Consider the following 13,792-nt stretch of genomic DNA (forward strand, 5'->3'; position numbering starts at 1 on the left):
AGGATGTCTTTGCACAATGGCTGGATGCATTGTGAAAGGTCACTCTGGGGGGCACCATCAGTGAAAGCAGAGCACTGATCATTGACCTGAAAATTTCTCACCATCTTGCAAGAATGCACCATTGAGATCATCCACAGGAAAATCGACAGCTCTTTTTTGGGCTGTCTTACTGGGCATTGTGGTCATCCGTGTTGATTTTCTTGAGGAACTTCAAAGCAAACTCTGCATTCTCAGGTGAGTTGCCCTTTTCCAGGAAGGGCGGAGGACCCTGGTTTTTCCACCTTGGATTGGAGATTGTTCCAACAGCCAGGTTTCAATCTCCAGAATTCCCCCTGTTCTTTTAGTCTTCCTCCCATGCAGCTCAATTAAGAAAACTGGAATAACTTCAGGGCCAGCCCTGGGGTAAAATTCCCAACACGGTCAGATTCCTTCTTCAGATGAACATTGTTTGGGTGAGATTTCTTCCATGACCAAGTCTTAAGATCATGGACAGAAGAAAAAGGGCATGAAATTGTACATAATCAAGATTCTCTTAGTACCTTCTATATTTCCATCTGACAAGCCAATGGACTAGGCCTAAGTCTTTCCAAGACTGCTAGGTTATCCAGCCAAGGTTTGCATCCAAATCTCAAATCGAAATCTGCCCATCTGTAAGAAGTGGAATCACTCTGCTAAGAGAATCACTACATCTGGAAGGATGAGGGAGATGTTCCTGTCTTCTTGCATTCGTGTTTCCAAGTGGCTACCACTGGCCCTAAGAGTTATTCCAGACCCAGAACATAATCACGCAGCTACAAGAAGGTAAATCTCCAGCACAGCTTTATACTTTTATTTAAAGTAAACCAATCTGAGTAAACCAATCTTTCCGATTTGAGATTTGAGGGTATGAAAAATCGGAGAGAGACCCCAAAAACTCCCCAAATAAACTGAAGCAAGGTTGAGATGGAGTAATACCGCAAAGGTGTAATGTGTCATAATGGTGGCCCACCAGTTTACTATCTCGGCCTGAAATGATTAACTGCTTTCCATATTAGACTAAACCAGGGGTAGGCAACCTCGGCTCTTTTATGACTCATGGACTTCCAGAATTCCTGAGTCAGCACAGCTGACTCAGGAATTCTGGGAGTTGAAGTCCATGAGTCATAAAAGAGCCGAGGTTGCCTACCCCTGGACTAAACCTTCAACCATCAGGTATCACTTTCCATTAGGTTCAATCTCCAAGACTCAAGGACCCTAGAACCCTCTAAGATCATCTCAACATTGGTTGCTTTGGAAACCTGGATAAATCCCCCTGCCCTATATTTTAAACATCCTAAGAAATCCATAGCATGTCGAAGGGTTTTAGATTTCGTTTAATTAATCCAGCTATTCTCTTAGGGTCATCAGAGGTCAGCATAATGTGGCTTGGAGGGTTGGGGCAAGGATGAAGAAGAGAAAAGAACGGAAGGTTTCAGAAGAAAGGAATAATTCAAGAAATGTTAAGTAGCAACGAGGGTCCCTGGTTTCTTTATCTCCCTTTCCTGTGTGGTCCACGTTGAATCCATTTGTGCATTTGTTTTGACTCTTGCTCGAAAGCTGCACTGGAGACATACCATTATTATTATTTTTTCAGGAGAGCAAACGTATCTCCCACCCTGGAAGGGCATCATAACAAATGGGAAGGGAGGACATCCCCATGCACTTCTCCATTGCACATGACTGTTGCAGCATGCCCTCTCTGGTACTAAAAAGGGGAGGGTTTGAATCAATGGGACAACCGTAATGCAAATAGAATATGAACATCAAGACAAATCCCCAAACATCTCCTGGACAGCAGATCCAAAGCCTCGGTACCTCTGTTTCCAGCCGGTGGGAATCCGAAAGAAATTCCTTTTACTACTAAAGATCTGGCTAGAGAAAGGAGAAGGAAAACACGGAAAAAAAACAAGAACAAAAAGAAGAAGGGGAAGAGAAGACAAGAAGGAAAAAGAAAGGAAGAGAGGGGAAAAGGTTAGTAAGGGGAAGAGCAGAGGGGAAAGCCATGCTGAGGCCAACAGGACTTGATGAATGTTGTGAGAGCACCATCCACAGAACACCTCACTCAGGGCACCCCAAAATTCACTGTGATTTCCAATCCCATCCCTGATATGGACGATTCACTTGACCTCCATGAAACAAGCCGGCATCACCAGAGCTTGCTGGAGGAATACCTGGTTTAAAAAAATGATCGGTGTAGTTCAGATCTGGAAATGGACATATGGCCAAGAAGGTCAGATGTCAGATTACTCATGTACTTCTTACTATTGATAGCTCTTCCCAATACCTCCATTAAAGGATCCTCCTCTTGACTGTGAGGAAAAGCAAAATAGAATAAATTTTGCTAGCCTCACTGTCGGTCCCAATTGCTTTTATTACAGCTTACAACTTGTCTTCAGCTCAGAGACTTGGCGGCTTTGTACTGTGAATTTAACAGGTGTTCTGCACCAGGGAGTAGGCAAACAAAATGTGTCTCTGCTGCTTCGGTGGGTAACCATTCCCTAGACCTGTCAACTTTTCTTTAGGCTTCTTTCTGAACATAAGTTCACTGCTCTTCTGGAAGAGTGCTCAGAAGCCTTAGGACCACAGATGATCGGTGCTGGGAGAGTGATGCTAGGGAGCAACAGAGAAGCACCTCTCATTTCCACTTTCTTATGGGACTTCCATCCCACCACTGATGGGGAGCTGCTATTCAGGTTGATCTAAGTTTCTGAGTCAGGTATAAAAGGTCATCTTATTTTGAAAGCCTGTTGCCCAAATCAAAATAGTCCTGGGAGACAATTCCCAGGGAGAGAAGGTACCCTCACCAACCTAAGATGTTCATCTGACTGCACCAACAGGATGATTGGTGAAATGTATCAGCTTGTGTCCATAACAAAACTTGGGAAGGCATTATGGGGAAAATACTGCTTTAGCACTGGAACAGCCAAAGTTGATTTCAAACTAATGTCCTGGGCTAGAGACACGAAGAAGGTAGCATCATGTGGACACATCTATGGAGATTGTCCATCATCCAACTCATGGTTGTCCCAAAGATGCTTTTCCAAAAAGCAACTGGGCTTGGGTTTTTTTCAGTTCAGTTCTGAACTGAAGAAGCTTCTTGGATAAGAAGCAAAATGTTTTCAAGGGGGAAAAAACTAGAAAGTCCAGTTGCCTTTTGGAAAATCACCTTTGGGACAATCATGTAGACATGGCAGGAAAAAAAATGTGACTACTGAAAGCCTGATTAGATGCTCTCATTAAATGCTATTTAAATAAAATGCCCTTCTATCTTGATAACTTCTAGAAACCTCAACCATCTATGAGATCCACTGAATGTGAAGGTGACATGCTTTTTTCAACACTGAAACTGCTTTTTTGACCAGAATTGGAAAGAAAAGTATGGTTCTGCCAACATTTTCATTTTTATTAAACTGAAGGAGCAGGTTTTTCCCTCTAAAGTCAGTCAAAAGCCTGCAACTCCTCTGCTTAACATCAAATCCCAATTTATGTGTTTGCGCTACTGTTTGGGAACCAGCTGAAGCTACTCATTGGAAAGCTGGTCCAATCCATGGATCACTCTGATCAGTTTCTTTCTCCTAGATTACAAAATATCAGCAGATCTATCACTCATGGCCTCAGATGGGACAGATGCAAATTTTCATGAGCTGCTTCTACAGATCCCCAGTCTTCCAGAGCCCTCTAACCTTCATGCTCTGGCCAAGCCAGATTTCTTTCTAGATAAAGCATCCCTATCTGCCATTCTGGGATGCCAATCAACGACTCCAACAATGCCCAAATGTGGGAGTTCGCATGGGTGGGACTTCACGTCTCTCATTGTAAGAATGAATTCTCACACAGTCGGTGAGAAACAATCCCCCTGTTAGACACAAACTTTGGGGGTGGGGTGGGAATCATTTTCAACTTGATGTGGTATACTAATTTGCATTTCTAATGTTACCTGTTACAGGACAGGTTGGGCATTTTTTTTTCCAACCTTTAGGGCCTTAACAGGGATTGTTCATACGATACATGCATATCAATCCAATCATTTATGGAGCTGACTGTTGGGCTCCTAGGAGGACAAGCTATGGTGTGGTCATTGCAAGCTTTTCCAGAGAGAAAATAGAACTTCTTGTCCTGGTCTACAAAGCAGCACCTTCCAGGCTATTGAGTGGCACTTTGAGCCTGAATCATCATTTCCATAGTCTGCAAGCAAACAATATTATTTTTATAGCCCCTAGAATACCTCAGGAATGCCCAATGTGACTTTTAAACTTAGTTTGAGGAGAGGAATTTGGAAGAAATTTAGGGGACAAAACCTGACCCTCTGTCCTTCTTCGAAGGCCTAAAGGCCTAACGTTGGGCCAACCTGCAGGTTGAACTGTTAGAGAATGTAAGACCTTGAATGAGACGTTGGCTTGGGTTGCCCATGATTGTTACTTTGGTTGTTACCATTGCTTTTGTTATTACTGTTGCCCTGCTGTTTTCGTATTCCAAAATCCTTATATTATATTAATTATATTGTTTCTTGCCAATTGGGCAGGCCTATAAATCAAAATAAAATAAATAATGTTTCAACCTTATGGAGGCTCAAGTCAAGCTTTCACCCCTTAAAAACCCTATTCCTTCAAGAAAAAGCAACCTCATGGAGACTTTTTATTTCCTAACTGGAGAAGTGAAGAGAGAAAACGTACCCTTCCCCACATCCCTGATTGAGATGTCTGGTCTTTCCACTTCCACTTTCCACTTCTGGTGACACCAGAACATGTACCACTTGAGGAACTAAGGAATTACGGCAAAGAGTGGCCCTTGGTTTCCTGGGAAATCTACCTGGCTTGTCTCTAAGCACTGACGTAGCAAACAATTCCCTTGGTCACCCTGTGATAGTTCCACTGTCAGTGCTGTTTCTCCTTTTCCCCTCCCCCCAAGTGCCAGGTTATTCCCCCTACCTCAGCAGGAGATGTGGACCACCAGCACCTCTTGTAGGAAAACCTACCGTCCTGCTGCCTCCCTCTCTTTGAGGAGGGAATAAAAGCAGACACCACCGTTTTAAAGGGAAGGGTTACCTTAGGCGCAAACACTTGGGTGACGGAGCATCTTCTTCTATCCAGCTTCCGGAAATGAATAAGGAATGGAGAAGTGATGAGAAGATGGACAGAGAAATAGGAATCAAGGGAGGCAGAGAGGAGGAGAGAGAGAAAAGATGATGAAATGAGGTGGACTGCAAAGGAGACTTGGAAGGTGGAAACCGTCCAGACCCAGCCATACTGACCCTCTTTCTGGAAAGAAACTGATGCTGAAAAATGTTTTGCCACAAGTCCTGCTAGAAAATGAGATCCTGGGTTAGCCATGACATGGTGTGTGTTGGGTTAATGCTTTTGGTGGCACCACCTAAATTTCTCCCTTGAAAATGCAACTATCAACGTGATCCACAGGTGTGTGGGGGGTGTAATGATGGCCTCCAGTCAGAAGAGGGAGATAAAGAGGTGTGCACGGTTGTGCCTTTCTTTCAAGGGCCAAAGAGGAACCCAAAGGAAGCCAACTCAACTTGTACCACATGTAGAAACAAACAAAGGAGTAAAACCAGGAGGGAGCAGCAGCACAAGACAGAGTCCACACACCAGAGAGAAAGAGAAAGAGAGAAGGGCATGAGACACACCAGGGGCACGAAAACGTGCAAGGAGGTGGCATCAACCCTACCTTTCTCCTGTGTAAAAAGGAGGAGTGGAGGCTTTCAGGCCAGAGGTGAAGGAGTGATACGACGGTGGAGCTCCATCAGGGAATTTCCTCACCTCAGAGATCCTAAGCCCTCCGTTGCGAGCTCGGTGCAAGTGGTCAAACATAAGGACCAGTTCTCTAGGGTTGGGTTCAAATAAAAACATGAAGGAATTAAAAGCTTTCAAATGGGAGGGGGAGGGGGGGGCAAAACAAGCAAGCAAGCAAAAAAGTAGAAGAATGTCAAGGAAAGTCTTGAAAATAGAAGGGGATTAAAAGAAAAAGAGAGAGAGAGAGAAAGCAGGAAGGAGAAGCAATGAAAAACCTAGCAGAAATTTAACAAAATTAAGACAAACACATTTTGTGGACCACTGCCCATAAATTCTTTGTGGAGCACCTTGTTTTTCTCCATAGGAGAAAAGAATATGGATCACCTAATTGTTTTTATTTTCTTGATTGAGAGTAAATTGATTGGTTGTTGCTTATAGAATTGGGGTGCATGGCTGATGAGTTACACTGGCCTTCGTTCACACTTGTTTAATCTAACTCCAAATCCAACTAAGAAATCAATCCATTTCTTAGTTTGTGGAATATGTGGAACTACCAATCAGCCAAATGGCTTACATTCATAAAATACGCTAAGCCACAAAAAATGAGTGATCAAACTGTCCAAGCTTAGCACATGAAACCAAATGTGTAAGTAATTCGGTTAAGTGTGTTGTAGGAACACTAATTTATGAGCATGAGTTCCAATTTTGGGAGGGCAGGTGAAAAAGTCATCACGGATCATCGTAATTTCATTCTGAGTGCAATCCAAGGCACAAACCAGGGTTTCTTCTTCAGATCTGTAGAACATTTCATTCAGCACTATCTAAGGCAACAGTACCAATCATTGAATCTTGCCCTTAATTGAGATATTCAGTCTTCAGTGCTAAACAATGACCCATGGGTTGTTCACCATTGATAGTGTTCCGTGATAAACATTACTGAATTCAGGATGGCTATGAAACTTATTCCATATACGTCTCCCAAGGGCAGCAAGCATACAATTAAGAATACATAGCAACTGAAATTAGTCCAAAAGGTTTGCAAAAGGAAGAAGCAAGACAAAAGGGATGAAAAGCTAGTGCTGGTCAGACTTCCCTACTGGATTTTTGTTTGGAAAATAATATGGAACTAATCACATAGAAGAACTGTAACTTCTTCCTCACTGCAGGCCTTCAAGTAGACGATGGAGTGCTGAACTGTTCTACCAACTCTAGATTGTGGGTTCCTTGCTACACTCTAAACTTGGTTGCTTTCTTGTAGATGTTTCATTATTCAACTAGGTAACATCATCAGCGCTAGAAGGGAGTGAGTTTTGCTTTCTATTTATATACAAGTGGCTTGCCCTTTGAGTATTGGTGGGAATATTCTTGGTGGTTCCTCGACTAGGCTGTTGTATCTTGTTTGACTATTTGTTTGAGTTGGTATTTTCTTGATTGGAATATTGTTTACTTCTCTATTGTTGGTCTACTATTAATTTTGGTGTTAATATCTGTTTATCTGTGTGTTGATTGCTGGTAAGGTTTTTTGTTGTTGTTGTTGTTTTGTCTTTTTTGAGTGGTGCGTAGATGTTTATCTCAATGTGCCTGTTTATGGCTCATTTGTCTAAGTACCAGGTTTCCAGAAATTCTCCAGCATTTTTGGACTTAGTTTGGTGTAGGATGCTCAGTTTCACAGCTGAAATTATGGTAAAGTCTGTTCATATGTTGTGCAAATAAGGAGTATTCATCATGTCTTCTGACTGCTAGTTGGTGTTTATGGATGCACTCTATTAATCTTCTGCCTATTTGTTCTACATGTCAGAGAGCACCAACGACCCTACAGTTCAACTCTGAGCTACAAATATTCTTTTCTGTTGATACAACTCTAGATTCACTATACTCAATAGCAACAAGAGGGCTAATAAGATATCCTCCAAATCTAGCTCTATGGACAAGCAGAATCTGAATTTAGGAGTCAGAGTCAAAGAATACTGGACAGTCAATACACCTTGAATATAAAAAGGTAAAAGGTAAAGGTTCCCCCGCACATGCGTGCTAGTCATTTCCGACTCTAGGGGCCGGTGCTCATCTCCGTTTCAAAGCCGAAGAGCCAGCGCTTGTCCGAGGACGTCTCCATGGTCATGTGGCCGGCATGACTAGACGCCAAAGGCGCACAGAACGCTGTTACCTTCCCACCATAGTGGTCCCTATTTTTCTACTTGCATTTTTACGTGCTTTCGAACTGCTAGGTTGGCAGAAGCTGGGATGAGTAACTCTGTTACGCGGCACTCGGGATTTGACCCGTCAAACTGCTGACCTTCTGATCAACAAGCTCAGCATCCTAACCCACTGAGCCACCGCGTCCCTCTTGAATATAAAGGGTACAGCCAAAAAGTGATCTTCAAGAATTACAGCAGATGGATAGTGGTCTTTGCTTATAAACCTAAACCCCAGTTCTATAGGTGCTCAGTTGCTAGTATTGACTTTCACAGCATCACTCTTAAGCTCTAAAGTTATCTGTATTGATGGGCCAAGTAGAAGGTAATTTGGAGCAAAGCTAGGAGGGTCTTCCTCTTTCACAATAATTCTTCTCTACAGAGGAGCACAGTAGAACCTCCAACTCATAAGACTTCCTATTTGGAGCAGTGAAACTGGGGTGGAGACCATAGTTCATCACTAAAACATCACTACTCCAGATCAATGGTTTGTCCATGAAGGAAGATTTTTTTTTAAAAAAAAAAAGGGTCTCCAAACCATTGCCAGATGCTCTGGACTATCCTTTATATTGGGCGGGGAGGGGGGGGGAGAAAGAAAGATGGCTTGCAAACTGGTAACCCAAACCATTGAACAGGGGAAGATGGAATTTCTTTTCCCTGACATTTGGCAAATGTTAATTTTGGGAAGCTTCCACTTATACCGTACTAGCCATCACAAAGGAGGCAGGTTTTGCTTAATTTATTCTTTCTTCCTTAGTGCAGAAATTATAGCCTTCCAGGAAAAAAAATTAAGTTTTCCAATGAATTTGATCAAATCCACCAGAATTTGCATTCGGCACTGAGTGAGTCTGCAATTCAAAAACCTTCACAATCCAGCTTCCAAGCCTATCTTATGTCACATTCAGACAAAAGCCCTTGAGGCAAAGATGTTTGGCATTGTATTTTTTTTAAAATGTTTTTCCCCTGAAAAATGTCAAATATTTTGAAACTGGAAGGAAGGTGAAATGACAGCACAAGCCTCCTGAATCCCGATTAACCCATCTTTCCACACCAGGGGAAGGTGTAGCCAGGGATAATAAATCCACTGCAAATCATCTCTTCCCTTATTACATTGGCTAATGTTGTTGTTGTTGTTGTTAGTTGCGAAGTCGTGTCCGACCCATCGCGACCCTATGGACAATGTTCCTCCAGGCTTTCCTGTCCTCTACCATCTTCTGGAGTCCATTTAAGCTCACGCCTACTGCTTCAGTGACTCCATCCAGTCACCTCATTCTCTGTCGTCCCCTTCTTCTACATTGGCTAATACAATTTGTGATTCAACTAGCCTCACAGTGTAGTTGTGGTGGCATGGAAGTGTATGGAAGTTAATCAAGGGTGTCATCTTCCTGGTCTCCTTGTTTATTAAAAAGGTCCATGGGAAGGGCTGTGTGCCAAAAGCGTCCAACCATGAGCTATAGAAACTTGTCATTTTTGGTCCTTGTTACCTCATTTTTTTCTCACTTACTTTCCCCCTTCCATCTTCCTTCCTATCTCTTTCTCCTGGTCTCGCAGGAGGATCTAATGTCAAGATGTCTATCATGCCTGCAATGATTCAGGCACCACCCCTTTTTACATGCAGATGCCATCTTGAAATTTTTATTTCTCCCTGGGTGGACCCTCCAAATACAGGTTTCCCCTTATTATATAAGGGACACAGCCATGAGTTTAAGTAACTGCGGGTTCCAATTCTAGTAGGGATGAACTGGTCAAGTGAGGTTGAAGTCCCACCTTTGGGGAAGGATATGATTTGGTGTTCTTTTGGTGAGATCAGACTCTTGCACATAATGTTCTCAGAGTCAATTAGCACTCTCTGTCTTCGGGGTGCTGAACCAACTCCCCACTTAAATGCAACTGTTAAGGCAGGGATGACCGTGGGAGGAGCATCACAATCTGCAAGATAGTAGGGGTAGTAAAGGTAAAGGTTCTCCCGCACATGCGTGCTAGTCGTTTCCAACTCTACAGGCTGGTGCTCATCTCTGTTTCAAAGCTGAAGAGCCAGTGCTTGTCCGAGGACGTCTCCATGGTCATGTGGCCGGCATGACTGGACGCCAAAGGTGCACAGAACGCTGTTACCTTCCCACCGCAGTGGTCCCTATTTTTCTACTTGCATTTTTTACGTGCTTTCGAACTGCTAGGTTGGCAGAAGCTGAGATGAGTAACAGGTGCTCGCTCTGTTACGTGGCACTCGGGATTCAACCTGCCAAACTGCCGACCTTCTGATCGACAAGCTCAGCATCCTAACCCACTGAGCCACCGCATCCCTAGTAGGGGTGGTATGCACACATTATGTTCCATTGTGATGCCGCATCAGCCATTTGGCAGTTGTTGGCACTCCCCACAGATGCCTTTCGGTGGTCCTCAAGGTCTCATTTGAAATCCCCAAGTATGCCCACTCAGCCCTTCTGCTAGTTGCTTTTACACGTACAAGCCTCAACTCCCCCCGTCCCCTCAAATCATCATTTTAATAGTTGTTTTGTGCTGCTTCTGCCTGTTTGGTCTTTAGTTTCACTTTGGTTTTTTGAAGAGAGTCACTTGATTCCACAGAGGTTGTCTCCTTTGTATTTTCATCTTGTTCTCTGTTGAAGACAACTGGAAACCCTCTTGTGTACTAAACATTAGAAAAGTGGATTATGCATTTGGAAAAATAAGACACAGAGACCCCCCGGGGGCTGCCACAGGCCTTTTCTTGAGACAATGAAAAACTGTTCAAAGTAAGTCTTGCAAGACAGCAGCTTTTTGACTGAACAATTTATGCTTAACAATAATATTTCTACCCTGCATGTATATGCACGTGACCCCGTGCATGTCTACATGCATGCAAAGGCCCAGAATCACGCTCCCATTAATAGCCCAGCTCCTACCCTCCTACCTCTCCATTAGTCTCCATTGCAGCTTCCACCACCTAGAAGATCCTGGAGCCCAGTTTGAGTGGAGGAAACATCACATGTTATGAAAGATGTGGATGGAATTATGATGCCTTATGAAGAGGGCATGGAATCTGAACATTCAAAACCCAGCAAACATGTTCAGAGTAAGTGGTCTACTAAGCATCAGCCTCACTGGTTAGTTCTTTCCCATGGCCAATGACTGTTCTGCAATGATGCATAATTGTTCTACCACCTTCTCCTGATGGATGGGATTAAAACACTGGATTGGATAAGACTGATTTATCAAAGGAGGCCAGATGGAAGGTACTTCTCTATCCGGCAAGCAGGAAACAACATCTCCCCTGCATCAAAAGGTAGTCAAAAAGCAGGTCAGTGGGATCAAAGCAGCTAAAGGACACATGCATCCATTTCCCATGATTCTGTAATCTAGTCCAGCTTTCCTTTCTGAAAATTAATGAGACTCTGAGACAATCTAGCATTCTTCATTGTGGGCAGCTGCTAAGGATGCCTGACACTGACCTTGAGCCAACAGAAGAATATCAGGCACCAAATATCCACAAACTACCACGGAATAGATGCCAGGCCACCAAGGCCACCACACAATCCCCATTGATTTCTCTGTCCTGTTCTCCCATAAAGTGACTCACGCATTTCCCTGGAAAGGTAGCAGCAGTCAGAGTAGGCAGAAGAGGCATATTTAGCCCTACCAATTACTCACATACGTTTGGTTCTCTCTGATATATTTTTCCCTACTTTGGTCCCTCTCGTTGCCATGTCCATCAACTTCCTCTTTCTGTTTCCTCAGCCATGACTTCCAAGGAACACCTGCCCCCAGCTCCAACTGCCATTCTTCCAAGCCCCCAATGTAACTTCACACATACCTAAAAGATGGAAGCATGCTGTCATAGTAACACCAGGTAGCAGTCAGGTAGGATCGGTTGATGTCGGTGGAGTAGAGGCGCCAAGCAGCCTACATCAAGGAAGAAGGACAGGAGAAGAGAGAGAGGTCAGAGCTAGACCAACTTATGAAGGCTTCCTCTACTGTCTCCACCCAGCCTTAATGAAACAACCAGACTGCCTTGGATGGCAGACCCCACCCACCCCTTGCATTCCTGGTTTGATGCATCTCCCTGCTGAAAGAAGCCAGAGATCCCCAAGGGAAAGCTCAGACAATCCAAGGAACAAGGTCCTATGCGTAGCACAGCCAAAGTCAACTGGAAAGTCAGAACTGGAATGAAGAGATTAAAAAGAATTTAATTGAAAGATTAAAGCTTCAAATACGAGCATAATTGCTTTAGCTTGCTAAACTCTAACCCCATCTATAGAATATGAGCAGTATTTTTCCCAGCGAGCTGCTTTTTGTCATCATCAGTCCCCATCATAATCATAAAGGGAATCTTACCAAGAAAGCACATAAGGAAAGGTGACGAAAATGCAACCTATAACCACGACAAATTTCAAAAAGGTACAATAGCTTAAAGCAATGGCAGAATCCAGTTTCATGGCCCTTAATATGTACTTTTAAGAAAATCAGAATTAAATATTGCTATAGTTCCCTTTGTTGGTCAGTATAAAGAAGCTGGGGCTGAGGAAGAGAAGAGAGCTGTAGGAAATTCTGAACTGGTACCTAGAGAATCAAATATAATGGTGTAGTGTTGCTGTTCATCATATAGACCTAGTGAACACATGACCATCTTCGTGAACCAGGATTCTGGTGCTCTGGTTGTTTCCCCCCCCCCAGTTCTTCTAATCATTATCACACTTTTGATGAATTAACCAGGTTGATCTTCATCCTAATGTTGTCACTGTGAATCTGAGGCTATGGCTATGGTAGGAACTGCCACATCAAAACATAGTAAGGGAGAACTTGGCATCCATTGGCTAGGCTGATTGTCAGTATATACATGAAACCAAGTTAAATACCAGGAAGGGAAAGGTAATTGCTTGGAGAAGTCCTGTAATGAAGGGAGAAATATTCACCAGATTGAATGTTTCCAAGTCAGAAATCCACAAAATATGGTGCTGAGTCCACACTGGTCAAAAGTGGAGACAAACCTTTCCCCTTGAGTTTGACAATACCCACCTGACCTTGTCAATTACTGTGTTCTTTGAATTGGACTCGAATACAAAGCCCCTTCTTAAGTAGGTTTCATCACCGAGATGGGTAAGGTTGGTGCATCTCCTGAAGCTTTGCCCTGCAACCTACATCTTTCCCCAACCACCAAAGCCTGCTTCATTTCTTTGAACATCTCTGCACTCACTCCTCTTCACTGCACACCTTTTGCAGGACAAAGGCCAAGACAAAAGCCGTGGAGATGATCGGGCTTGGGGCGCTCCACATAGAGGAACGTGACCTTTTCTCTCCCTCTCTCTCAAGCACACTCAAATCACAGCAGCTCTAAACATGGAACTGTTCCTGCTGAGCCTTTTCTGGGTGAGTGAGAGAAGGTGGGGGAAACTCCATTAGAGATTAATTATCAAGGAGAAAGCACAGGGAGACGTATCCTGACCTTTCATCTGCTCTGGAAAAGAAGGCTGCGTGAATTGACCAGGGGTATCAGATGGGAAGAGGACAGCATCCTCATTCAGGAAAGAGGAGGCCAGAGCTGTGTCCCTAAGATAGTTTTGTGTGCCAAAACAACTGCGTGCATCCTTTTTGTCTTGACCACCATCCATTTCCAGCTGTTGTTGGAGGCCTCTCAGCCCAGGAGTTGAATGGCAGGGCAAGGCTGCAAGAAGGAGACCTTTTGTTGCACGGATCCTCTGGACCACGGAGATAACGTGGTGTCAGAAGCTTCATCTTTCTGACCACAATAGCAAAGGAACCAATCCAGACAGGAGGGCAGAATCAGACGTGATTCTGCAACATAAAGTACACGGCCAATGATGCCAGAAAAGAAGATTTGGACTC

The 13,792-nt window shown here is 43.7% G+C and overlaps 1 protein-coding gene across 1 annotated transcript in view; it reads right to left on the minus strand.

The window, feature by feature from the left end:
* Positions 1-13,792, minus strand: part of KCNQ4 (potassium voltage-gated channel subfamily Q member 4) — a gene marked incomplete at its 5' end in the record, with an annotated part of 122,369 nt that overhangs the window by 14,076 nt on the left and 94,501 nt on the right. The window contains 2 exons of the mRNA XM_083370101.1: positions 5,698-5,853; positions 11,763-11,851. Of these exons, the coding sequence (XP_083226227.1) occupies positions 5,698-5,853; positions 11,763-11,851 (245 nt within the window). The remainder of the gene's footprint in view (positions 1-5,697; positions 5,854-11,762; positions 11,852-13,792) is intronic.

Source organism: Vipera ursinii, assembly GCF_947247035.1.
Source record: "Vipera ursinii genome assembly, chromosome: 9".
Classification (NCBI taxonomy): domain Eukaryota; kingdom Metazoa; phylum Chordata; class Lepidosauria; order Squamata; family Viperidae; genus Vipera; species Vipera ursinii.